General features: G+C 40.1%; 1 protein-coding gene across 1 annotated transcript; it reads left to right on the top strand.

Moving 5' to 3' along the window:
* The first annotated feature begins 1,548 nt into the window (after positions 1 to 1,548).
* LOC132611521 (uncharacterized) lies at positions 1,549 to 4,236 on the top strand. Its single transcript, XM_060325946.1, has 4 exons — positions 1,549 to 2,966; positions 3,194 to 3,313; positions 3,430 to 3,517; positions 3,607 to 4,236. The coding sequence occupies exons 1-4, from the start codon at positions 1,549 to 1,551 to the stop codon at positions 4,234 to 4,236; spliced, it is 2,256 nt and encodes a 751-aa protein (XP_060181929.1).
* The last annotated feature ends 23,072 nt before the right edge of the window (positions 4,237 to 27,308 follow it).

Genomic DNA, 27,308 nt, shown 5'->3' with positions numbered 1-27,308 from the left:
TTTCCCAGCCATTTGTCCTTCTAGAACCTGATTCGCTAGCCATTGCCTGCCAAAAAGTGATGATTTTCTGAGAACTCTCCCCATAGCCTACATATATGCTTCCAAACTCTATTGTTGACACTTGTTTGGGATAAGATTGTCACTTGCATAGCTTTTGCCTTGCTGCTACTGTTGTGAACTGCTGAACCTGGAGATTCTTGCTGCATTTTAATTACCATTTGAGCATAATAACTTGTGCATTTTTGAAAGGTTCAGCTAGTCTACTATGCACTGTGGCTCTTTGTTGTTTGCTATGAACTATTGCTACTTTGATAAAAACAAATGCTACACTTTGAGGGGGAATTAGCTGCCTGCTGGTTTTGTTCTGTAAAAAGAATCGATACTACATTCGATAGGCTTGCCATACCTGTGGTTTAAATGGCCACCATGTTTGGTACATGTTGTTGTCCTTTAAAGAAAACATTGGCTGCACTTGGAGTTATACTAGTGGTTGCTGTATATTGTCTACTGCATGATTTATTGATCATATTCCTCGTAAATTATATTAATCACAATTATTCTTCTGATAATTGGAATGCACCTCTCATATAAAGTAGAGTATGTTTTAGTTATGAATATATTAATTTTTTAAATATGAAGTTTATATTGACTTATTCATGCTAACGCCTTTGCATAGGCCTCTTCTTAGACTTTTCCACTGTTTCTCATTATGAAAAATCTAATTAATTAATTTATTCCTTTTTTTGTTGAAAAATAGGAAATGGATAAAAGTTGGTTGAATATTAGGAATAGAGTTGACCAAAGGTATAGAGACGGAGTAGAAAGCTTTCTTAATTGGGCATTCAGTCAACCCGGGGTGAGCACTATTATTCGATGTCCTTGTAAAGGGTGTATGAACACCGTGTTCAAGCTAAGGATTAATGTAAGAGGAGACTTGTTGAACAAGGGCTTCTGGGATTCTTATAAAGTGTGGGACTTGCATGGAGAAGTGTTAGTTAGAGTTGATGATGAAGACGAAGATGATAGCATTGAAGAGGATAATATTACTGAAATGATTCACGATGCTTGCAGATATATGAATGTGGAGGATAATACTAATTCTTCTGAGGGCAATGAAGAGCCAAATATGCATGCAACAAAGTTCTACAAATTGTTAGAAAATGCTCAGACAGAACTTTATCTTGGTTGCACAAAAGTCTCAAAGTTGTCTTTTGTTGTTAAATTACTTCACTTGAAGTGTCTTAACCATTGGAGCAACAAATCAATGGATGAGTTGTTGAGCTTCTTTAAAGAAGTTCTTCTTGAGGGGTCATTTGTACCCAAATCTTTTTATGAAGCGAAGAAAGTTCTTCGTGACCTAGGCTTGGGGTACACAAAAATAGATGCATGTCAGAATGATTGTATTTTATATTGGCACTATTATGTCAATGCCCAATCTTGTCCGAAGTGTGGTATGTCTAGATGGAAGTCAGAAGCAAACAAAGGCAAAAAGTAGCTCATAAAGTGTTGTGACATTTTCCAATCAAACCAAGGCTTCAACGATTATACATGGCAAAAGAAACGGCAAAGAAGATGAGGTGGCACAAGGAAGAAAATATTGATGATGGTGTCTTGCGACATCCATCCGACTCAATAGAATGGAAATCTTTCAATGAGCGTCATCCTACTTTTTCAACTGAGTTAAGAAATGTTAGATTAGGTTTAGCAAGTGATGGGTTCCAACCTTATGGGAATATGAGTTCCAATCATAGTATTTGGCCTGTCGTACTAGTTACGTATAATTTTCCACCATGGGATTGCATGAAAGAACAATATTTCATGATGACACTTCTTATTCCAGGCCCTAAGTGTCCAGGCAATGATATTGATGTATACTTACAACCAATGATTGAAGAGTTGAAAGAACTATGGGACGGGGTGGAGACTTATGATGCACACTCAAAATCTAATTTTCTTATGCGTGTGGCTCTCCTGTGGACGATTAATGACTTTCCTGCATATGGGAACCTTTCAGGATGGTCAACCAAAGGCAAGCTTGCATGCCCTTGTTGCCATAAAGACACACAATCAGTTTCCTTACGTAATAAGTTATGTTATATGGGTCATCGTCGCTTCCTTCCCATAAACCATCCATGGCGTAGAAACAGGGTGTTATTTGATGGGAAAGTGGAAATGGGGGCTGCACCTAGCCCTTTAACAGGTGATGAAGCACTTATGCAATTACAAGATTTGGGTAATGTGACTTATGGCAAAGTGCAAAAGCGAAAGCGTAATGTTTCTAACAATGCTTATAATTGGAGGAAGAAGAGTATCTTTTTTCAATTGCCTTATTGGAAGAATCTTATGTTGCGACATAACCTTGATGTGATGCATATAGAAAGAAATGTGTCCGATAATATTTTATCAACTGTGATGAATATGGTTGGAAACACAAAGGACACGTTGAAAAGTAGATATGATTTGGTGGACCTTGGAATCAGGCAAGGATTGCATCCAATTGAGGATGGCGATAATATTTTCTTACCGGCGGCATGCTATGCATTGTCCCTACAAGAGATGTTGAAGGTATGTGATTTCTTAGCTAATTTGAAGGTTCCAGATGCCTTTTCATCAAACATTTCAAGGTGTGTTAACATACTTGAGAAAAAGATACATGGATTAAAGTGTCATGATCATCATGTATTATTACAAGACATTTTTCCAGTATCTATACGTGGTTTGTTGCCTAAGGAAGTCTGTGAACCAATTATAGCCTTAGCCAAAATTTTCAAGAATCTATACTCTAAGTTCTTGACAATTGAAGATCTTGATATCCTAGAGGCTGAAATTCCTATCATATTGTGCAAACTTCAAATGGTTTTTCTTCCGGCGTTCTTTGATGTCATGATTCATTTGACAATTCACTTGGCAAGAGAGGCAAAGCTTGGTGGACCAGTTCAATATCGGGATATGTACCCTATTGAGAGGTAACATGTCTTTCTATAATATAAATGCCACATATTTAGAATATCATATTCTATAATTATATTAATCAGAAATCTATATATAGGTATTTGCGAACACTTAAGTCATATGTACGCAACCTAGGTCGTCCAGAAGGTTCAATTGCAGAAGGTTATTTGGTAGAGGAAAGCCTCACGTTTTGCTAACGATATTTAAAGAATATCTCTACCAAGTTCAATAAACCAACTAGAAATGACGATGGATCTAGGTCAAAGGGTGAGATGTCCATCTTTAAAAACAGTGGGCAACCAAAAGGTGCTGCTACAAATAGCAAGAAGCTACCTCATGAAGAGTTCAACCAAGCATGCATGTATGTGCTTCAAAATTGTGAAGAGGTGTCGCAATTCTTGGAGTAAGTCTCTTATTTATTCCAAGATAATTTCACATTGAGACAATTCAATTAATCTTCATTAACACAAAATGTAGGGAATACACGAGAGAGATTGAAAGTCAAGGATCAATGAGAGCTCATAGGATGCATAACAATGAGTTTCTTGATTGGTTTCGTGCACGTGTAGGTGTTTACTTAAATGACACTTTTACTATTAGTGTAATTATCCCAAGGTGTTATATTGGTCATAATAGTGTTGTTTGTTTCTGTAGATATTTGTGTTATCTGCACAAGGATGCGCAAATGATGATCTCATAAGCCCATTGGTTCATCGATATTCAACATTTATGGTGAATGGATTTAGATTTCAAACAAAAGAGCTTGTGAGAAAAACACAAAACAGTGGAGTTCTTGTTAGAGGAGATGATTTAGACCCTAATAAGGAGTATTATGGTGTATTAGAGGACATTTATGAGTTGTCTTATGTGGGGAACATGAAAGTTTACCTATTCAAGTGTCATTGGTGGGATGTGGCTCGCCTAGGAAGAGGATATAAGATTGACAAATATGGTTTTACAAGTGTGAATACTCATTGTGCCTTGAATACAAATGAGCCATTTGTGTTGGCGTCTCAGTCCGAGCAAGTCTTTTACTTGAATGACATGGTCAATAAAGATTGGCTTGTTGTTGTAAAGACAAATCCTCACAACCTTTTCAATATTCCTGAAGGTGAAGATGAAGCATTACTTAACGAAGAAGTTTATCAACAAGAGGAAGTTGAATGTAATATTTTGCGTACCAATGACCAAGAAACTGAGATTGAGGTGTCTTTACATAGGGATGATATTGAACCACAAACTGTTTTGCGTACCAATGACCAAGGAAATGAGGAAGATGATTAAATTAATGACAATGATATAGATGTATCCGAGAATGAAGAAGAGTTACTTGATGATAATGATGGAGAGGACAGTGATACATCCTCTTGAAGATAAAGAAGCAAAAACTGATGATATAGATGACTACATCTTGTTTTGAGAAGTTCTCTGTATTTTTGTTCTTATTAGGCTGACATGAAACTAAAAACCAAGATGTTTGTAGCTTTACTTTTATAGAAGTTCTCTGTATTTTTGTTCTTATTAGTTCTCTTTATAGATAGAATCAGTGTTTAAGTAAAACTAGTGGTTTACTGTTAACATTTTCATCAATGAAGGTACAGTTGTGAGGAAAATGTCCCACATTTTTATAAATGATTGATTTAATATTTTGCTTAATGAATTGATATTTTCTCCAACATATAAATATATATTTTATCATCTTTAATTTCTGATTATGATACTTATCCTTTTTTAATCTAATGTTGCAGGAAATGAGAGGAACTGGACGAGGTAAAAGCGGGAGAGGCGAGACAGGCTGTGGACGTGGCAATTTTCGAGGACGTGGAAATTCTGGAACGACGTCTCAACCACAAATACAATCAATAGGGATTAACGAGGTACCTTTGGAGATAGGACAATCAAGTAACCCAAGTCAAGGAACTCTACAGTCTGGACAAACATCATGTAACCCTCTCCAAAGAACATCTCCAGAGACACAATCATAAAGGAATCTATAAGAAAATGCATGCCCCTCTCCAGAGGCTGAAAATGGTGCAGGTTAGTTCTATGTTATAGTCCCTCATAAAAGGAGAATGACCTATTGTAAATCCTCCTTTATAACTTGTTCTACTCTATTTCAACTATCACGGTTAACAAAAATTTTAACAAGAACACCAAAAATATCACCATAGCAAGACACCCACCCCAACGCAAAAACTAACCCCCTGTTCAGAAAATTTACAGTACAAAGTGTTGCTAAGACTTTATCAACATGAATTAACCCTTCATGATTGTCACGACCCAAACCGATGGGCCATGACTAGTGTCCGAATTGGACACTCGTACAGGAACCTGTTAAATACAATCAGACTGATACTAAGGACAATGTGGAAATATGTAAAACATGTTGTATACTAATAATGCCACATATCAGAATGAACCTGTCTCCTAATGAGTCACAGTTAACCAAACATAACAAAATACACAAGCCGACAAGGCTGCCAATATACACGGGAATATCCAAAACGAACTACATCTGTATAGCTGACCAAACCATATACATAACCCACATATGTCTACAGACCTCTAGGAGTATGACAAAGTCTATATAAGAAGATCTGTACCATTACAGCTCAAGCTCCGGGACAATGGAGCTCTCCAAACAGCTAGGCAGAAATCCTATGCCGGAGGGTAACCAAGCTGAGGGTCTGTACTTGCAGGCATAAAACGCAGCCGCCGAAGAAAGGAGGTCAGTACGATTAGTGTACTGAGCAAGTAAGGCATGAACTCAATATATACATAAAATCATGGAAAACATTTGAGGCGTGTCAATGAATGGGCAAATAAATGCATCAGTATAGCCATATCAAAGAAGCACATATATCCATAGAAATATCACAACAAAGGCCACAGCGTCACCCCCTGTCAACTGTGCCATATATATACACATCACAACAAAGGCCACAGCACACCCCCTGTCAACTGTGCCACATATATACACATCACAACAAGGGCCACAACACACCCCCCTGTCAACTGTGCCATATATATATACATCACAACAAAGGCCACAACACACACCTTGTCAACTGTGCCATACATACACACATCACAACAAAGGCCACAGCACACTCCCTGTCACCTGTGCCATATATATACACAACAAAGGCCATAGCACACCCCTGTCAACTGTGCCATATATATACACAACAAGGCCACAGCACACCCCCTATCAACTGTGCCTTACATATACATGAAGAATGAAAATTAGTGCAGTGCATAATCGAAATGAAATAATAGAGCTCTCTGTAATGTCACAAAATAGCCACATGCATATATTGTTCTCATGGCATGCATAGGAGTTCAAATGAAAACTATCGCTCTATCCTACCTTGGAGGAACAATTTATAAGGTGAGATCAACAACAATGAAATAAATCGAGAAAATTATGAAATAGCTTAACATTTTCATATCATCGTTGAAATCATATTTGAGACCTTTAACCATAAAATCATCCTTAACGTAATCCTCATAAAGATATTCTCGTTCTTAATATCATAAGTATCTTTAAGAGTCATAAACTTCTAGCTTTGAAATCAAGGAGGTTATGAAAACACTTATAGAATCATACCATAGGAATCATGCCTTTGAAAGAAAAGGACGAGCCTTAACATACCTTTTCAACCTCCTAGTAGCTACGCTTATGTGTCCAAGCGCGCAAGTCTACATTTAAGAGGATTTATACTAACGTTAGCCTCTTCATCGCACACTTGTACCAAGTTTCAAATTATACAATTCTATATTCTGCCGAAAATCGAGCAGCACCTCCCATGTTTATATGCCTAGCCCGAATTCTCAATTCAACAACCAAAAACAACAATAACAATACCATCATCCATAACATCATTTCCACCACCAATATGTACCATAAAAAATCCCACACGCTGTTTTCCAACTTCCATAACTAACAAACTTACTACACGATTGTTTAGCGACTTTATCTTCGTAAATAAGCCTTAAATAATACCAAAAGAGAAAGATTCATACCTTTTGGTTTGTTAAGAAAGCAATATCCTCAATATCCACGCTAAAATCCATTGAAAAACAATACTAGAATCACAACCATGCGTTACCCGGACCTAAACCACTACTCCGATATTTGAAAATTGCTCACTTTTTGTTTTCCTCACTCTCTCTCTTTAATTTCAAGAATTTTCCAGCAAAATCTGGTGAAAAAGGGTTGTTCTTACCCTTTTTATAAGGGTCAAATTCGGGTCGGGTTCACTGTAGCATTTTACGGTAGCAGCACTGTAGCAGGTCAGTTACTACTCTGTCAGCTGAACTTGTAACGTCAATAATTCTCTACTCCAATGTCCTATCGACAAGCGGTTTGTTGCGTTAGAAACTAGACTCGTTGAAATTCATTTTAGGCTTTTGTTTCACTTCAAAACACTTCATATTCTAAGAGATATTCGTCCCCCAATTGGACAAAAATTTTCACACACAAACTTCACCCATCCTTTCTCCAAAGTCGTACTACTCGATTACTTCCACTCATTTCCTTATAAAACCTTTCGGTATTCCTTATATACATCCTTCACTCATTAAACATATTTAGTAATGCTTGCTCCTTACATTCCAAAGTAGTTTTACTTAACCGTAACTTAACATACTTATGTTTCAAATTTGATATGTGCTTCTTCGAAAATACGGGGTGTAACATCCTTCCCCCCTTAAAAACATTCATCCTCGAATGTTGTAGTGTGCTGATCCTCAATATCCTCATTGAATTTTTGTTCGATTACCATATACTTATACTATAATTTGGCCAGTTTCGTCCTACTCTTTCTTAGCTCCTTATCAAATTCATTTGTGAGTCGTACAGTCTTATATCCTCATGTATATGATCACAAGTCAACTAGTATTTCGTTCTCATTCTGTCTTCATTCCTGTGGTTTAACTAGCCACACCACGGCTACTCGCTGTCCTGCGAGCATCCTTCCTCTTCGTTCCTCATTTATTTATTAACGTATAAATCCCTTGCTCGAATATAGCACTTTCTTCTTTCTCTTGTTGACTCCTCCGATGATATCTTGACTATCCCTACTTGTACTTGTTGAGCTTAGATACGTGCTAGCTTATCCCCTCGTAATTCATCAGCTAAGCTTTCCGATTCAACATAGATTTTCTTATACTAATGCCCCGTTGCTTGTTCAACGTTACACCGCTACTGACGAATCCATACTCTTAAAGGTTACTATTCTTCAACCATCCGTCTTAATTCCTTTCCATGATAGGTTATAACCATATCCTTAATACGATTTTTTAAATACGTACATTCCTAATGTTCCATCACCATCTCTATTATTCCTCGTAGCAGGATTATATATTGAGCTGAACCAATAATCATAGTTTGAACTGGTCTATAGCTCACAATATCTTTGAGCTCTTGTCAAACTCTCCCTTTAATTCCTTTGCCTAAAATCTTGTAATATAACTTATAATTATGATGTTAGGGCAATTCTCACTTTACCACAGCTTCTTTTCCAACATCGGTATGGTATACTTACCCTTGACTTCTTCATTCCAGTGATCACTTAGTTAGCTGTCATTCCTTGTTGGCTTTTCGGTGTGTCCATTCCCATCTCCGGGGCATAACCTTACGCTGATGATTCATATAATTGTATAATACATACCCTTACGTTCGCATGAAGTTTTCTCTTCATCCATTTTAATTCCTTTTCATACCTGCTTTGTGGTATTCTTATCTTTAATTCATTCCTACTCCCTCTTAATGCATTCTTGATATGCCACTACGTCCCGAATCTTGGCCTCTTTAAGCTAACCTCTTTCTTTCTTTGGAATTTTAACGGGCTATACCTCATTTCAGGACTAGATTTGCTCTTCCCCCCTTTTAAGGGTTTTCTTATACATTAGTAACTCCCGAATATCAGTAGTAATCAGCCAACCTTAACGATCCTCCAATTCCTTTGGTCTCTCATAATACCGGAATTCTCTCATCATATAGCTTGACTTACTTTCCTTTCTGCTAATCGAGGGATTTTCATTTGAACGAAGCACTTATGCATTACAGATCCATTCTCGCTGCCTTCTTTAAGGCCTTTCTACTTCTACCTTTTATGAATGAACATTTCCCGAATCAACGGGTTAATGGGAACATTGGAATCCATCAGAACATTCTACGGAACGTTTGGTCACACTTTGATCTTTTTATCCCTTGTCTTCCTCCACAACTATTATCACTGAAATTCTTCTTACTCTGAGTTTCCGGTTTTACTCTACGTCTAAAATAAATCATTGAGGTTTAATATGCTACACTCTTCCCATTCCACTATCAATCCTTTTATTCTCTTGGCTCACTTATCTGAAATTTTCCTTGACTACTTATTTGCGTCCCACCTATGCGTTGTAGTTCTTCCAGTGTTCTGCCACTTCTTGTTCATGTCATTAATTCCTTGCAAATATACCCTCTTCTTTCTTCTCCTTCCTGCCGCCAGGGCTAGTCCATACTCATGAATATTTCCCATACATCCTTCTATTTCCTTTATAATTAAACCTCGGTATTCCTTATCCTCATCCCATGTCATTGATGTACTACCTCCCGGTTATCTTTGTTAGTTCATTAACCTCTCGCTTGTCCTTGGTGATTGCTCTTTTCTTCCTTTCTTCTTCTTTTGACCAGCCCATTAGTGTACCTTTCCTGCTTTCATCCTCAAACCTTCCTTGAGTTCCTTCCTCCCTGAGCACCTTTCTCCACTTGTTATTTTATAGTATCGACCCTAACGTTCGTAAAATATTCCCTTAAACATGCAAATCTGTTCTATTCTTAAATCATCTTTTAGGAAAGCTCCTCCGTTTCCGAGGCAACCGTGTTAATGTAATTACACATTTATCCCTTTATGTACCTCTCAAGAGCTGGAAATCTCTTAGTATCGTTGCAAGGCCTGATCATTCTCTCTCTTACTTCACATCCCTATTTGTGATTACTATCCTTTAGTCCCACTTATCGAAGTCTGTTTTTTTACCCCACACATTCATCTTTTGTTTCACACAACCGTACTTTATCCCTTTTACATGCCTACTCTCGAATTTTTATCCAAATAGTCCCTTGCCTTACCCAGCGTCCCTCTTGGAAACTTCACTCACCCTCGTTTCTTACACTGTTTTTTCTTAAGAAATTCTAATCTCTTTACTTTATATATATTCATGTTCTTCCTTTCCCTAATGTTGTTGCATTAGGACTTTCCAACTCTAGCCTGTGGTGACACTATCATCAACTTACCTTGTAACATCTATCACTTGAACTTCACCACCCTGTTCGATTGATGCCTTCAGTATACAGCAACGTCGGTTGCTGGGACACATATACCGGTTGACGCAACCACATATGGGATGTCATACACATACATATATATATATATATATATATATATATATATATATATATATATATATATATATGTATATGTGTGTGTGTGTGTGTGTGTGTGTGTGTGTGTGTGTTTACTAACGCCTCGCTTACAAAGTACTTCCCAATACTATTCGAACTCATCCTAATTCTAGAGCTGTGATGCACTTTTTTTTTTCTTTGTCGGTCTACTCCGCCTCATCCTTCGCAACCTTTTATGGTTTCTAACCACTCCGCATACTCCAATTTCCCTTAGGCTACTCTAGCTTCTCATCTATCTATTATGTCTGAATTTGTAAGACTCTTAATATACTTCCCAGGGGGTCACCCATCCTAGTATTTCTCTCACCCTAGCGCGCTTAACCTTGGAGTGCTAATGGGATCCGGTACGTTACTGCTGGTATAATCGCATACACCTTACTGCATGACCTTCCTCACATAACTTAAAGCAAGTTGAAGTTTTAACAGATCCCAAAACATTCTCGTAATGCATCTCCCTCCGAATTAGAAAGGATCTCTTACTCTTCCGACAAAGCAAATGTTATTTTGGCCTTTGAAATCCTCAATAATCTCCTTCAATCTGCATGTATGACTACTTTTCGTCCTAGCATTCAAGATTCCCAATGGTGGCGAAGGCATCTTGATCGCAGTTACTTCCAAATACTTAAGTCACTGATCCCCTTTAGGATTTCCGTTCATCACTATTCAGTATTACCCTGAAGTAGATACATACGCACATTGGAAGTTCCAATAAGAATGCGCATACCTGTAGCCGATCGGTCCTTAGCCTGATCTGGTAGGCTATAGGGTGACGTGTGATCTTCATCCTTGTCTTCCCACCGTCTACTAGTCTGGCCTAACATAATGCTGAAACGTAAGGAAAATCTAGATGTGCCAACTTTGTACTTCCTCAATTACATCTTCATCCACAGGAGTCCCGTGACCCTTAAACGGGTCTTTGTCATATGATTTCTCAGTCGGGTCTCCTCCTACTGGAGCCATATCCTCCGATGGGTCCGTCTCAATGGAATAACTGATGCTCTTTCTTATACCACTTGACATCCTCGATCCTGAGTCGACGGGCGATACGGGTCTCATGTCCCCCTTTCGGAGCATCACTTACGCTCCCATTAACTGAACTTGTCCTCTTCTCCAATACAATCCTGCAATTTAACAAAAATCGTACCAGGAACGAGCTTTCCTATCATTGGCTCTACTGCACAATCTATGATCAGAAAGAAATATGGCATCCTAAATGTCCTATAGCTTCTTGCTTATAGATATGGTGCACAACACACCAATAAACAGGACTATACCAGACACGGTCTGTAGACACTTCGAGGATGAACTGCTCTGATACCACTTTTGTCACGACCCAAACCGATGGGCCATGACTAGTGTCCGAATTGGACACTCGTACAGGAACCTGTTAAATACAATCAGACTGATACTAAGGACATTTTGAAAATATGTAAAACATGTTGTAGACTGAATCTTTATAGCTGACCAAACCATATAATAACCCGCATATGTCTACAGACCTCAAGGAGTATGACAAAGTCCATATAAGAAGATCTGTACCAAAACAGCTCAAGCTCCGGGACAATGGAGCTCTCCAAACAGCTAGGCAGAAATCCTAAGCCGGAGGGTAACCAAGCTGAGGGTCTGTACTTGCGGGCATGAAACGCAGCCCCCGAAAAAAGGGGGTCAGTACTAATAGTATAGAGCATGTAATGCATGAAATCAATATATACATAACATCATGGAAAACATTTTAAGCGTGTCAATGAATGGGAAAAATAAATGCATCAGTATAGCTATATCAAAGAAACACATATATCAATAGAAATATCACAACAAAGGCCACAACGTCACCCCCTGTCAACTGAGCCATATATGTACCCATCACAACAAAGGCCACAGCACACCCCCTGTCAACTGTGCCACATATATACACATCACAACAAAGGCCACAACACCCCCCCCCCCCCCCCCGTGTCAACTATGCCATATATATGTACATCACAACAAAGGCAACAACACACCCCTTGTCAACTGTGCCATACGTATACACATCACAATAAAGGCCACAGCACACCCCCTGTCAACTGTGCCAAATATATACACAACAAAGGCCACAGCACACCCCCTGTCAACTGTGCCATATATATACACAGCAAGGCCACAGCACACCCTCTGTCAACTGTGCCTTACATATACATGAAGAATGAAAATGAGTGCAGTGCATAATCAAAATGAAATAATAGAGCTCTCTGTAATGTCACAAAATAGCCACATGTATATATTGCACTCATGGCATGCATAGGTGTTCAAATGAAAACTATCGCTCTATCCCACCTTGGAGGACAATTTATAAGGTGAGATCAACAACAATGAAATAAATCGAGAAACTCATGAAATAGCTTAACATTCTCATATCATCGTTGAAATCATATTTGAGACCTTTAAGCATAAAATCATCCCCAACGTAATCCTCATAAAAACATTCTCGTTCTTAACATCATAAGAAGCTTTAAGAGTCATAAACTTCTAGCTTTGAAATCAAGGAGGTTATGAAAACACTTATGGAATCATACCATAGGAATCATGCCTTTGAAAGAAAATGACGAGCCTTAACATACCTGTTCAACCTCCTAGTAGCTACGCTTATGTGTCCGAGCATGCAAGTCTACATTTAAGAGGATTTATACTAACGTTAGCCTCTTTATCGCACACGTGTACCAAGTTTCAAATTATACAATTCTATATTCTGCCAAAAATCGGGCAACACCTCCCATGTTTATATGCCTAGCTCGAATTCTCAATTCAACAACCAATAACAACAATAACAATACCAACATCCGTAACATCATTTCCAACACAAATATGTACCATAAAACAGCCGACACGCTATTTTCCAACTTCGATAACTAACAAACTTACTACACGACTGTTTAGCGACTTTATCTTCGTAAATACGACTTAAATAATACCAAAAGAGAAAGATTCATACCTTTTTTTTGTTAAGACAACAATATCCTCAATATCCACGCTAAAATCCAGTGCAAAACAATACTAGAATCACAACCATGCGTTACCCGGACCTAAACCACTACTCAGATACTTGAAAATTGCTCACTTTTTGTTTTCCTCACTCTCTCTCTTCAATTTCTGGAATTTTCCAGCAAATTCTGGTGAAAATGGGGGTTCTTACCCTTTTTATAAGGGTCAAATTCGGGTCGGGTTCACTGTAGCATTTTACGGTAGCAGTACTGTAGCACGCGTTTCTGCTCGGTCAGCTGAACTTGTAACGTCAATAATTCTCTACTCCAATGTCTTATCGACGAGCGGTTTATTGCGTTAGAAACTAGACTAAATGAAATTCATTTTAGGCTTTTGATTCACTTGAAAACACTTCATATGCTAAGAGATATTCGTCCCCCAATTGGACAAAAAATTTCACACACAAACTTCACCCATCCTTTCTCCAAAGTCGTACTACTCGATTACTTCCACTCATTTCCTTATAAAACCTTTCGGTATTCCTTACATACATACTTCACTCATTAAACATACTTAGTAATGGTTGATCCTTACATTCCAAAGTGGTTTTACTTAACCGTAACTCAACATACTTATGTTTCAAATTTGATATGTGCTTCTTCGAAGATACGGGTTGTAACATCCTTCCCCCTTAAAAACATTCGTCCTAGAATGTTGTAGTGCGCTGATCCTCAATATCCTCATTTAATTTTTGTTCGATTACCATATACTTATACTATAATTTGGTCAGTTTCGTCCTTCTCTTTCTTAGCTCCTTATCAAATTCATTTGTGAGTCGTACAGTCTTCAATCCTCATGTATATGATCATAAGTCAACTAGTATTCCGTTCTCATTCTGTCTTCATTCCTGTGGTTTAACTAGCCACACCACGGCTACTCGCTGTCCTTCGAGCGTCCTTCCTCTTCTATCCTCATTTATTTATTAACGGATAAATCCCTTGCTCGAATATAGCACTTTCTTCTTTCTCTTGTTGACTCCTCTGATGCTATCTTGGCTATCCCTACTTGTACTTGTTGATCTTAGATACGTGCTAGCTTATCCCCTCGTAATTCATCAGCCAAGCTTTCTGGTTCATCATAGATTTTCTTATACTAATGTCCCGTTTCTTGTTCAACGTTACTCTGCTACAGACAAATCCTTACTCTTAAAGGTTACGTTTCTTCAACCATCCGTCTTAATTCCTTTCCATGAAAGGTTATAACCATATCCTCAATACGATTTCTTAAATACGTACATTCCTAATGTTCCATCACCATCTCTATTATTCCTCATAGCAGGATTATATATTGCGATGAACCAATAATCATAGTTCAAACTGGTCTATAGCTCACAATATCTTTGAGCTCTTGTCAAACTCTCCCTTTAATTCCATTGCCTAAAATCTTGTAATATAACTTATAATTATGAAGTTAGGGAAATTCTCACTTTACCATAGATTCTTTACCAACATCGGTATGGTATACTTACCCTTGACTTCCTCATTCCAGTGATCACTTAGTTAGCTGTCATTCCTTGTTGGCTTTTCGGTGTGTCCATTCCCATATGCGGTGCATAACCTTACGCTAATGATTCATATATTCTATAAGACATACCCTTATGCTCCGCATGTTTAGTGACCCGTGATATACTTTCTAATTTCTAGTGATGCTCCTGCCTTTCTATCAGCACCCACATCATTCTTCCTCTCTTTAGAGATCGCCACACCGCTTATGGTTACTCCCTTTGTTAAGATTCTCATATTATTCCTTTAATATTAATATTTTCTTCCGTTGTAACCCAAAGTGTCCTTTGTACTGATCATCCATTTCGTCATTCTCTTTGTATTTAGCTTGTAGAGCTTTCTTACTCTCTTTATTACTCTTTAGGATACGTCGCTGCCTATTTAGGTGCGGCACAAACATCCCTGGTCTAGAAATATCATATCTTACGTCCGCATGAAGTTTTCTCTTGATCCATTTTAATTCCTTTTCATACCTGCTTTGTGGTATGCTTATCTTTAATTCATTCCTGCTTCCTCTTAATGCATTCTTGATATGACACTACGTCCCGAATCTTGGCCTCCTTAAGCTAACCTCTTTCTTTCTTTGGAATTTTAATGGGCTATACCTCATTTCAGGGCTAGATTTGCTCTTCCCCCCTTTTAAGGGTGTTCTTATAGACTAGTAACTCCCGAATATCCGTAGTCATCAGCCAACCATAATGATCGTCCAATTCCTTTGGTCTCTCATAATACCAGAATTCTCTTATCATATAGCTTGACTTATTTTCCTTTCTGCTAATCGAGGAATTTTCATTTGAACGAAGCGCTTATCCATTACAGATCCATTCTCGCTGCCTTCTTTAAGGCCTTTCTACTTCTACCTTTTATGAATGAACATTTCCCGAATCGACGGGTTAATGGGAACATTGGAATCCATCAAAACATTTTACGGAACGTTCGGTCACACTTTGCTCTTTTTATCCCTCGTCTTCCTCCACAACTATTATCACTGAAATTCTTCTTACTCTGAGTGTCCGGTTTCACTCTACGTCTACAATAAATCATTGAGGTTTATTATGCTACACTCTTCCCCTTCGACTATCAATCCTTTTATTCTCTTGGCTCACTTATCCGAAATTTTACTTGACTACTTATTTCCGTCCCACCTATGCGTTGTAGTTCCTCCAGTGTTCTGCCACTTCTTGTCCATGTCATGAATTCCTTGCAAATATACCCTCTTCTTTTTTCTCCTTACTGCCGCCAAGGCTAGTCCATACTCATGAATATTTCCCATACATCCTTCTATTTCCTTTATAATTAAACCTCGGTATTCCTTATCCTCATCCCATGTCATTGATGTACTACCTCCCGGTTAGCTTTGTTAGTTCATTAACCTATCGCTTGTCCTTGGTGATTGCTCTTTTCTTCCTTTCTTCTTCTTTTGACCAGCCCATTAGTGTACCTTTCCTGCTTTCATCCTCAAACCTTCCTTGAGTTCCTTCCTCCCTGAGCGCCCTTATCCACTTGTTATTTTATAGTATCGAGCCTAACGTTCGTAAAATATTCCCTTAAACGTGCAAATCCGTTCTATTCTTAAATCATCATTTAGGAAAGCTCCTCCATTTTCGAGGCAACCGTGTTAATGTAATTACACATTTATCCCTTTATGTACCTCTCGAGAGCTGGAAATCTCTTAGTATCGTTGCAAGGCCTGATCATTCTCTCTCTTACCTCACATCCCTATTTGTGATTTCTATCCTTTAGTCCCACTTATCGAAGTCTGTTTTCTGACCCCACACATTCATCTTTTGTTTCACACTGCCATACTTTATCCCTTTTGCATGCCTACTCTCGAATTTTTATCCAAATAGTCCCTTGTCTTACCCAGCGTCCCTCTTGGAAACTTCACTCACCCTCGTTTCTTACACTGTTTTCTCTCAAGACATTCTAATCTCTTTACTTTATATATATTTACGTTCTTCTTTTCCCTGATGTTGTTGCATTAGGACTTTCCAACTCTAGCCTGTGGTGACAATATCATTAACTTACCTTGTAACATCTATCACTTGAACTTCACTACCCTGTTCGATTGATGCCTTCAGTATACCGCAACGTCGGTTGCTGGGACACATATACCGGTTGGCGCAGCCACATATGGGATGTCATACACGCACACACACACTCACACACACACACACACACACACACACACACAGATATATATATATATATATATATATATATATATATATATATATATATATATATATATATATATATATATATATATGTTTACTAACGCCTCGCTTACAAAGTACTTCCCAATACTATTCGAACTCATCCTAATTCTGGAGCTGTGATGCACTTTTTTTTCTCTTTGTCGGTCTAGTCCGCCTCATCCTTCGCGACCTTTTATGGTTTCTAACCACTCCGCATACTCCAATTTCCCTTAGGCTACTCTAGCTTCTCATCTATCTCTTATGTCTGAATTTGTAAGACTCTTAATATACTTCCCAGGAGGTCACCCATCCTAGTATTTCTCTCAAGCCAGCACGCTTAACCTTGGAGTGCTAATGTGATCCGGTACGTTAGTGCTGGTATAATCGCATACACCTTACTGCATGACCTTCCTCACATAACTTAAAGCAAGTTGAAGTTTTAACAGATTCCAAAACATTCTCGTAATGCATCTCCCTCCGAATTAGAAAGGATCTCTTACTCTTCCGACTAAGCAAATGCTATTTTGTCCTTTGAAATCCTAAATATTCACCTTCAATCTGAATGTATGACTACCTTTCGTCCTAGCTTTCAAGATTCCCAATCGTGGCGAAGGCGTCTTGATCGCAGTTACTTCCAAATACTTAAGTCACTGATCCCCTTTAGGATTTCCGCTCATCACTATTCAGTATTACCCTGAAGTAGATACATACGCACATAGGAAGTTCCAATAAGAACGCTTATACCTGTAGCCGATCGGTCCTTAGCCTGATCTGGTAGGCTATAAAGTGAAGTGTGCTCTTCATCCTTGTCTCCCACCGTCTACTAGTCTGGCCTAACATAATGCTGAAACGTAAGGAAAATCTAGATGTGCCAACTTTGTACTTCCTCAATTACGTCTTCATCCAAAGGTGTCTCGTGACCCTTAAACGGGTCTTTGTCATATGATTTCTCAGTCGGGTCTCCTCCTACTGCAGCCACATCCTCCGATAGGTCCGCCTCAATGGAATAACTAATGCTCTTTCTTATACCTCTTGACATCCTCGATCCTGAGTCGACGGGCGATACGGGTCTCATGTCCCCCTTCGGAGCCTCACTTACGCTCCCATTAACTGAACTTGTCCTCTTCTCCAATACAATTATGAAATTTAACAAAAATCGTACCAAGAACGAGCTTTCCTATCATTGGCTCTACTGCACGATCTATGATCAGAAAGAAAGATGACATCCTAAATGTCCTGTAGCTTCCTGTTTATAGATGTGGTGCACAACACACCGATAAACAAGACTCTACCAGACACGGTCTGTAGACACTCCGAGGATGAACTGCTCTGATACCACTTTTGTCACGATCCAAACCGACGGGCCATGACTAGTGTCCGAATTGGACACTCGTACAGGAACTTGTTAAATACAATCAGACTGATACTAAGGACAATGCGGAAATATGTAAAACATGTTGTAGACTAATAATGCCATATATCAGAATGAACCTGTCTCCTAAAGAGTCACAGTCAACCAAACATAACAAAATACACAAGCCGACAAGACTTCCAATATACACGGGAATATCCAAAACGAACTAAATCTGTATAGCTGACCAAACCATATACATAGCCCACATATGTCTACAGACCTCTAGAAGTATAAAAAAGTCTATATAAGAAGATCTATACCAAAACATCTCAAGCTCCGAGACAATAGAGCTCTCCAAACAGCTAGGCAGAAATCCTAAGCCGGAGGGTTAGCAAGCTGAGGGTCTGTACTTGCGGGCATGAAACGTAGCCCCCAAAGAAAGGGAGTCAGTACGAATAGTGTACTGAGCAAGTAAGGCATGAAATCAATATATACATAAAATCGTGGAAAACATTTTGTCACGACCCAGCTAGGGGCCACGACGGGTACCGGGAGCTAGTTACCGAGCACCGCTCATTCTACTGCTTATCTTGCTCATTTAATACTCTTTTATAATTTTTACATACCAATTGTTGGAAAATCATATTTAATCGAAACATAAATACTTTATATACATTTGCCTCTCGGCCATCAAAATAATACACATACATATGAAAACATCCTGTGAGACTATCTAACCCACACTGCGTATCCACGAGCCTCTACTAACATAGTGAATACATGGACGGAACAAGACTCCGTCATGCCCAAAATATGCATATATGAATGTACATCAAAAGAATAGTCATAACCACCTCCGAACAATGGAGTGCTATCTATCAGCTGACAGCTACTGAGGAGCTGGGCCAAGCTCTCCTCCCTGTCTACCCGTGGGCATGAACACAGCGTCCGAAGAAAGGACGTCAGTACGAATATTGTACCGAGTATGAGAGGCGTACATAATGAAGGAAACATCAGTAATATGAGAATAACATCAATATGAGACAACTGAATCTGACTGATAATCATAAATGAAGTAATGCATGCTATCTTACTCATACTCATCATCATAACATGTATGCATCATATGCAAGCTGCCCGTCCATGTCGGAACGGTGTGATAATAAATAATATTAGCCCGCGTCCAGGCCACCCGCGTCCGGGGTACCATCTCATGCCGCCCACTAGTGGTGTCTGCCCACGCCCGTAGGTCGTGGTGTATCCGTATCGCCGCCCGCCGAAGCGGTGTCTGCCCGGCCAACTAGGCCCGGTGTGAAATGCTCATGACATGCTCAATGTAAATGCTCATAGTAATATGCTTATCATAAAGTACTTATCTTATCATAATGCGTATATTTGACTCATGATCAACTTTACTCTATCGGGGTGACGTAAGGTCGTGATCCCCCGATGACATTATGGAACCGTCATGGACATTCTGCCTCACCTTGAAAGGACTAGTACATAAGGTGGGTGTAGGCAAGGAATAACATCATCATCATTCTAGTGTCATCATATCGTATAACTTAGCTCATATAGACATTCATAAGTAATAGCTTTTAACTTCTTAGAATGTAAGAACTCACGAAAGAAATAGGGATTCAAGTTAAAAGATTCATGCCTTTAGAAATAAGGACTAGCCTCACATACCTTGGTCGTTTAGCTAAGATATCACTCACTTGTTCTCCGTCGATATCACGTCGTTACCTTCATAAGAGAATTCGTATCAACATTAGTAATTGACTCTAAGAACGTGTCGCTAATTCTAGGAGAAGTCGGACAACGCTTCCTTCGCTCATACTACTTTTCTCACGTTGTATATCAACTCCCAATATTCATAATATTATTCGCAATATCATAATCGACAATCGTCATTTACATGCGTTTGGCAAAATTCATCATTTTCCTCCAATTTTCCCTTATTTCTACTTCTAGCTCATACTTGCATTTTCATGCATTTAATGCTTGTTTCATGATATAAAAATCATTTATAACATATTTGTATTCACAACACTTCAATATTCATAGTTCAATTCCACTATCATTCAATTATGTCACTATTCACTCCGTAATAACCCATTTCTATGTTCTTCTACATTTCAAGTGTCTAAGCTTTCCAATACATCAAACTACATGGAATAATCATAAGACTTACCTTGGGTGATGGTTGAACAATCCTTAAGTTGAAATACTTCACTTAGCCAAAACCCTAGTTCCACCTTCTTGGGAATTTCTTGACTTAGAAGATCCTTTGATGTGTTGTTACACTTATTTTTATGAATTTGGTTTTGCTAATCTTGATATCTCCTTTGATTCTCTTGAATTCTTGTGGAGGAAATATTTGGAGAGTTCTAGAATGTCTCTTGAGGTGTATGGCTGAAAATGAAGTGAAATGAGGCTTAAGTCCTTTTTAAAAATCACAAAATCTGATTTTTAATGAATTCTTGTCGGGGTGAACAGTGGTCGTAAACCACCATATACGGACCGTATTTTGATTTACGGTCCGTCCACTGTGGTCGTTTTTAAGCATTCCAATAACAGAAAGTTTGGCTGGTGGACATGGCAGTTTACGACCTGGTTTACGGTCCGTAAACCAGTTTACGGGCCGTAAACTGGGTCGTATTTAACCATATTCAACATTTACAGAAAGTTGAGATTTTTGACAAGCTGGAGGACGACTGCACTATACGGTCCGTAAATCACTTTACGGGCCGTAAAGTGCCATATACGACCTCTGTGCTGAAAAATTTTCCGCGACTTTCTTATTTCCAAAAATTCTTAATTAGCCATTCCCGACTTAATAAGACATCATTCACTCAATTTTTCATCATTCCACTCATCATACAAATATGGCGAAATTTTCGAGGTGTAACATTCTTCCCCTCTTTTTGAACATTCGTCCTCGAATGTTCGACACTCGGGGATTCTGGAAAAATTTTGCCAGAGTTTCCTTTGTAAGTTGGATACTACCTTTCCATTACAACACCCACAATATCTTTGCCTCGCAGGGCTATATCACAATATCAACACATTTATGGCCACACACGGCCAAAAACACAAAACTAAAACATACGTACCTTACACCATCGACGTCTCATCTTGAATCTCTTCTGGGGATTGGAACAAATGGGGGTACATAGATTTCATCTTCTCCTCCGCTTCCCAAGTCATTTCTTCCCGATTATTGTTCCGCCATAGAACTTTGACTGAAGCAACCTCTTTATTCCGAAGCCTTCGTACTTGTCTATCCAAAATGGCAATGGGCATCTCCTCGTATGTTAGCTTCTCTGTTACTTGCACATCATCAATCGGGACTATTCTTGTTGGGTCTCCAATACACTTGCGGAGCATCGAAACATGGAATGCTGGATGCACAGATTCGAGCTCTGAAGGCAAGTCCAATTCGTAGGCTACTCGACCCACCTTGCGAATGATTTGGTAGGGTCCGATATATCTGGGACTTAGCTTTCCTTTCTTGCCAAATCTCATAACTCCCTTCATCGGCGATACCTTCAGGAACACCCAATCGCCCACCTGAAATTCCAAATCTCGTCGGCAATTATCGGCATAAGACTTTTAGCGACTTTGAGCTGTTAACAGTCGGTCTCGAATCACTTTAACCTTTTCAACTGCTTGTTGGATCAAGTCGGGGCCTATCAATTGTACTTCTCCGGTTTCAAACCATCCAATTGGAGATCTGCATTTTCTTCCATATAAGGCTTCATACGGGGCCATTTGAATGCTGGAATGATAGCTGTTATTATAGGCAAATTCAATAAGAGGCAAATGCTCATCCCAACTACTGCCAAAGTCCAATACATATGCCCGTAGCATATCCTCTAAGGTCTGAATAGTGCGCTCGGCTTGTCCGTTAGTCTGCGGATGGAGCGCCGTGCTGAGCTTAACTTGGGTACCTAGACCTTCTTGAAAGGACTTCCAGAACTTGGCTGTGAACTGTACCCCTCTGTCTGTGATAATGGCCAAAGGAATACCGTGAAGTCGTACAATATCTTTGAGATACAATTTAGCATAATCTTCCGCTGAATATATAGTCCTAACGGAGAGAAAATGAGTTGCTTTCGTGAGTCTATCCACGATCACCCATATAGAATCATACTTCCCTCGCGTACGGGGTAATCCTACCACAAAATCCATGTTAATCTCTTCCCATTTCCACGTAGGAATTTCCATTGCTTGCAATAACCCTTCTGGCTTTTGATGCTCGGACTTCACTTGCTGGCAATTCGGACACTCTGCTACAAATTCTGCTATGTCTCGCTTCATGCCATCCCACCAGTATACCAATTTGATATCGTGGTACATCTTGGTTGCACCTGGATGAATAGAACACCGGGAATAATGTGCTTCCTCTAAAATCCGTTGGCGTAAGTTTGCCACATTCGGTACACATAGCCGGCCTCGATATCTAAGAACCCCTTCTATGGAAACTTCGAATGGAGACTCTTCCTTTTATTGAGATAGATCTCGATAGTGGCTTAACTGTGGATCTTCATTTTGCCGTTCCTTCACTTCTAGATTCAAGGATGAAACAGTGGGGTCATTGACGCTAATACCTGCATCTCCTGAATCAATGGGCCGTACACCGAGACTTGCTAACCGATGGACTTCACGAACTATTTCTCGCTTTTCCGAAGGAACTCCACATAAACTACCCATCGATCGGCGGCTAAGTGCATCTGCTACTACATTCGCCTTCCCTAGATGATATAGAATGTTCACATCATAATCCTTCAGTAATTCTAACCATCTCCTTTACCGCAAGTTCAACTCCTTCTGTTTGAAAATATATTGAAGGCTTTTGTGATCCGTATAGATGTCCACGTGCACACTATATAAGTAGTGTCTCCATATTTTCAATACATGAATGACCGCAGCTAGCTCAAGATCATGAGTGGGGTAATTCTATTCATGTTTTCGCAACTGTCTCGAAGCATATGCAATAACTTTCCCATTCTGCATCAATACACATCCTAATCCCACACCGGAGGCGTCACAATATACTACATAGCCATCTGATCCTTCTGGAAGTGTTAGCACCGGCGCTGAGGTCAACCTGTTTTTCAACTCTTGGAAGCTATGCTCATAGGCATCAATCCACTGGAATTTAGCCGACTTCTGGGTTAACTTTGTCAATGGGGCTGAAATAGATGAGAAGCCCTCTACGAATCTTCGATAATAACCTGCCAAACCCAGAAAACTACGAACTTCTGTAGGCGTCGTAGGTCTTGGCCAAGTCTTCACAGCTTCTATTTTCTGAGTGTCAACTCGAACACCATCATCTGAAATAACATGACCCAGGAATGCAACAGAATTAAGCCAAAACTCACACTTCGAAAACTTTGCATACAATTCTCGATCTCGAAGAATGCCAAGAACAATTCTTAGATGATCTGCATGTTCTGATTCTGTGTGAGAGTACACCAATATATCGTCGATGAACACTATCACAAAAAGGTCCAAGAACGGCCTGAACACATTATTCATTAAATTCATGAACACCGCCGGGGCATTCGTCAACCCGAACGACATTACTCGAAACTCGTAGTGACCATATCTTGTCCTTAAGGCAGTCTTGGGAATATTTGCTTCCCTAATTCTCACCTGATGATAACCCGATCTCAGATCTATCTTGGAAAACCATTTAGTACCTTGCAACTGATCGAACAAGTCGTCAATTCTAGGAAGGGGATATCTGTTCTTCACCGTCACTTTGTTCAACTGCCTGTAGTCGATGCACATTCGTAGCGATCCGTCTTTCTTCCTTACGAACAAGACTGGTTCTCCCCATGGCGAGGAACTAGGCCTTATAAACCCCTTCTCAAGTAAATCCTTTAGTTGTGCTTTTAGCTCTTTCAGTTCTGCTGGAGCCATCCGATACGGAGGAATAGAAATAGGCTCGGTGTCTGGTAGTACATCAATAGCAAAGTCGATCTCCCTTTCTGGAGGAAGGCCTGGTAACTCGTCGGGAAACACATTTGGGAATTCATTCACTACCGGGAGAGACTGGAAAGTTGGCACTCCCGCTTCCGTGTCATGACCCCGAACTAGATGACAAATATAACCCTTGGCTATCATTTTCCTCGCCTTAAGGTAGGAAATAAACCTACCCTTTGGGGAAACGGTATTACCCTTCAACTCGAGTATGGGCTCTCCCGGAAATTGGAATCGAACTACCTTTGTCCGGCAACAAACATTAGCATAGCATGATGCCAACCAGTCCATACCCATAATTACGTCAAAATCTATCATGTCAAGTTCAATTAGATCAGCCCTTGTCTGACGATCACCTATAATGACTACACAGTTCTGATATACTTGCCTCGCTATTACAGGATCACCAACCGGAGTGAATACCTAAAAAGGTTTAATTGGCTCAAGTCTTACCCAAACACAATAAGCGATATACGGAGTAATATATGAGAAGGTAGAACCTGGATCAATCAGAGCATATACGTCACGGAAAAATATAGTCAAGGTACCTGTGACAACATCTGGGGAAGACTCAAGATCCTGTCGCCCAGGTAGAGCATACACACGGGGCTGAACAGCAACTGAAGTAGATGCTCCCCCTCTACCTCTGCCTCTACCTGCTGTTGTCTGAGGAGTCTGTGCTGTCGGGCGTGCTGAAGAAGAACCCGCTGCTGAACCTGTAGGCTGAGTCCCAGCTCTATCTCTTGCTGAGGGGCAATCTCTCATCATGTGACCGACTTGCCCGCAAGCATAACAAGCATCCGAACCCTGACGACACTGTCCGGAATGTAATTTGCCACACTGGCTACACCGCGGCACTGGAGGTCTCCTCTGGCTAAAGTCTCCCCTGGACTGCGAATCTGAGGCCCTCGAACTCTGCCCCTGGCCTGACTGAGTAGAACGATCAACCCTCCTATCTGAGAATCTAGGAGGTGCACTAGTCACTGACTGACCTGAGTGCCTAGAATATGTCTGTCTCGGTCCCTCTCGGTACTCACTGCTCTCCCCCATAGATCTAGCCCTCTTACCTTGTCTTCTGTCACCCTCACGATCACTTCTCTGTTGTCGTTGTCGTTCCTCGAGGTTCTGAGCATGGGCCTATATCCGGGAAATATCCATCCCGTCTTGCAAAGAGGCTGTCAGGCAATCTCTGAACAAGTGTGGTCCTAAACCACTCACAAATCTATAGACTCGGTCTCCCATGTCAGCCACCATAGTCGGAGCATACCGGTCCAATGAATTGAATTGCATACTATACTCTCGGGCACTCATGCTTCCCTGTTTTAAATTCAAGAACCTGTCCGCTCTAGCTCGGCGGACTTCAGGTGGCAAGTAGTGACGAATAAAGGCATCTACAAACTATTGCCACATAGGAGGTGGTGCATTCTCCCCTCTTGTTATCACCCAATTCTTATACCATAGTACCGCCACGTCGCGAAGTCTATATGAGGCCAACTCTATAGATTCAGTCTCAGAAGCATGCATAAATGTTAACGTCCTAAGCATTTCATCGATAAAACCTTGTGGGTCCTCATCCGGCTTCGACCGAAAAAATTCTGGAGGATTTAGAGTAAGGAAATCATGGGCTCTTGTACTAGCTGAATGATCACTTGGGCCCGCATTCTGTCGTTGTGCCTGAGCGGCAACCAACTGCGTCAATAAATGTATAGCCTCGGACACTTGTTGACCCGAAGCACCTGGTGGAGGAATCGGAGCTGAGGCTCCTCCCTGCTCTTCTACATTGGGCACGACCTCACTTTGCGATTTACTTTCCTCTACCCCCGCCGGAGGCTCCCTTTCTGCCCGCTTCTTCGTCATAGCTTTGCCTTTCTGAGCAGCTGTAGCTTTTCCTTTTGGCGGCATTTTTCTGAAACCATAACGCACTTTTAGGAATGATATAATCCTAGACGTGGCTCTATCGCACGATTCATGAGAAGAAGGATGGTCATTTTCCTAAATGCCCTGTAGCCTCTTGTTTATTAGCGTGGCGCGCAACACACCATAAAGAAGACTCTACTAGACACGGCTCGTAGACACTTCTTAGGGCGAACTGCTCTGATACCACTTCTGTCACGACCCAGCTAGGGGCCACGACGGTACCCGGAGCTAGTTACCGAGCACCGCTCATTCTACTGCTTATCTTGCTCATTTAATACTCTTTTATCAATTTTACATACCAATTGTAGGAAAATCATATTTAATCGAAACATAAATACTTTATATACATTTTCCTCTCGGCCATCAAAATAATACACATACATATGAAAACATTCTGTGAGACCATCTAACCCACACTGCGTATCTACGAGCCACTACTAACATAGTGAATACATGGATGGAACAAGACTCCATCATGCCCAATATATACATATATGAATGTACATCAAAAGAATAGTCATAAGCACCTCCGAACAATGGAGTGCTATCTATCAGCTGACAGCTACTGAGGACCTGAGCCAAGCTCTCATCCCTGTCTACCTGTGGGCATGAACACAGCGTCCGAAGAAAGGACGTCAGTACGAATATTGTACCGAGTATCAGAGGCGTACATAATGAAGGAAACATCAATATGAGACAACTGAATCTGACTGATAATCATAAATGAAGTAATGCATGCTATCTAACTCATACTCATCATCATAACATGTATGCATCATATGCAAGCTGCCCGTCCATGTCGGAATGGTGTGATAATCAGTAATATTAGCCCGCGTCCAGGCCTCCCGCGTCCGGGGTACCATCTCATGCCGCCCACTAGTGGTGTCTGCCCACGCCCGTAGGTCGTGGTGTATCCGTATCGC

This window comes from Lycium barbarum, chromosome 1 (genome assembly GCF_019175385.1).
Source record: "Lycium barbarum isolate Lr01 chromosome 1, ASM1917538v2, whole genome shotgun sequence".
Lineage (NCBI taxonomy): Eukaryota > Viridiplantae > Streptophyta > Magnoliopsida > Solanales > Solanaceae > Lycium > Lycium barbarum.
This window is presented reverse-complemented; position numbering and strand designations above follow the sequence as displayed.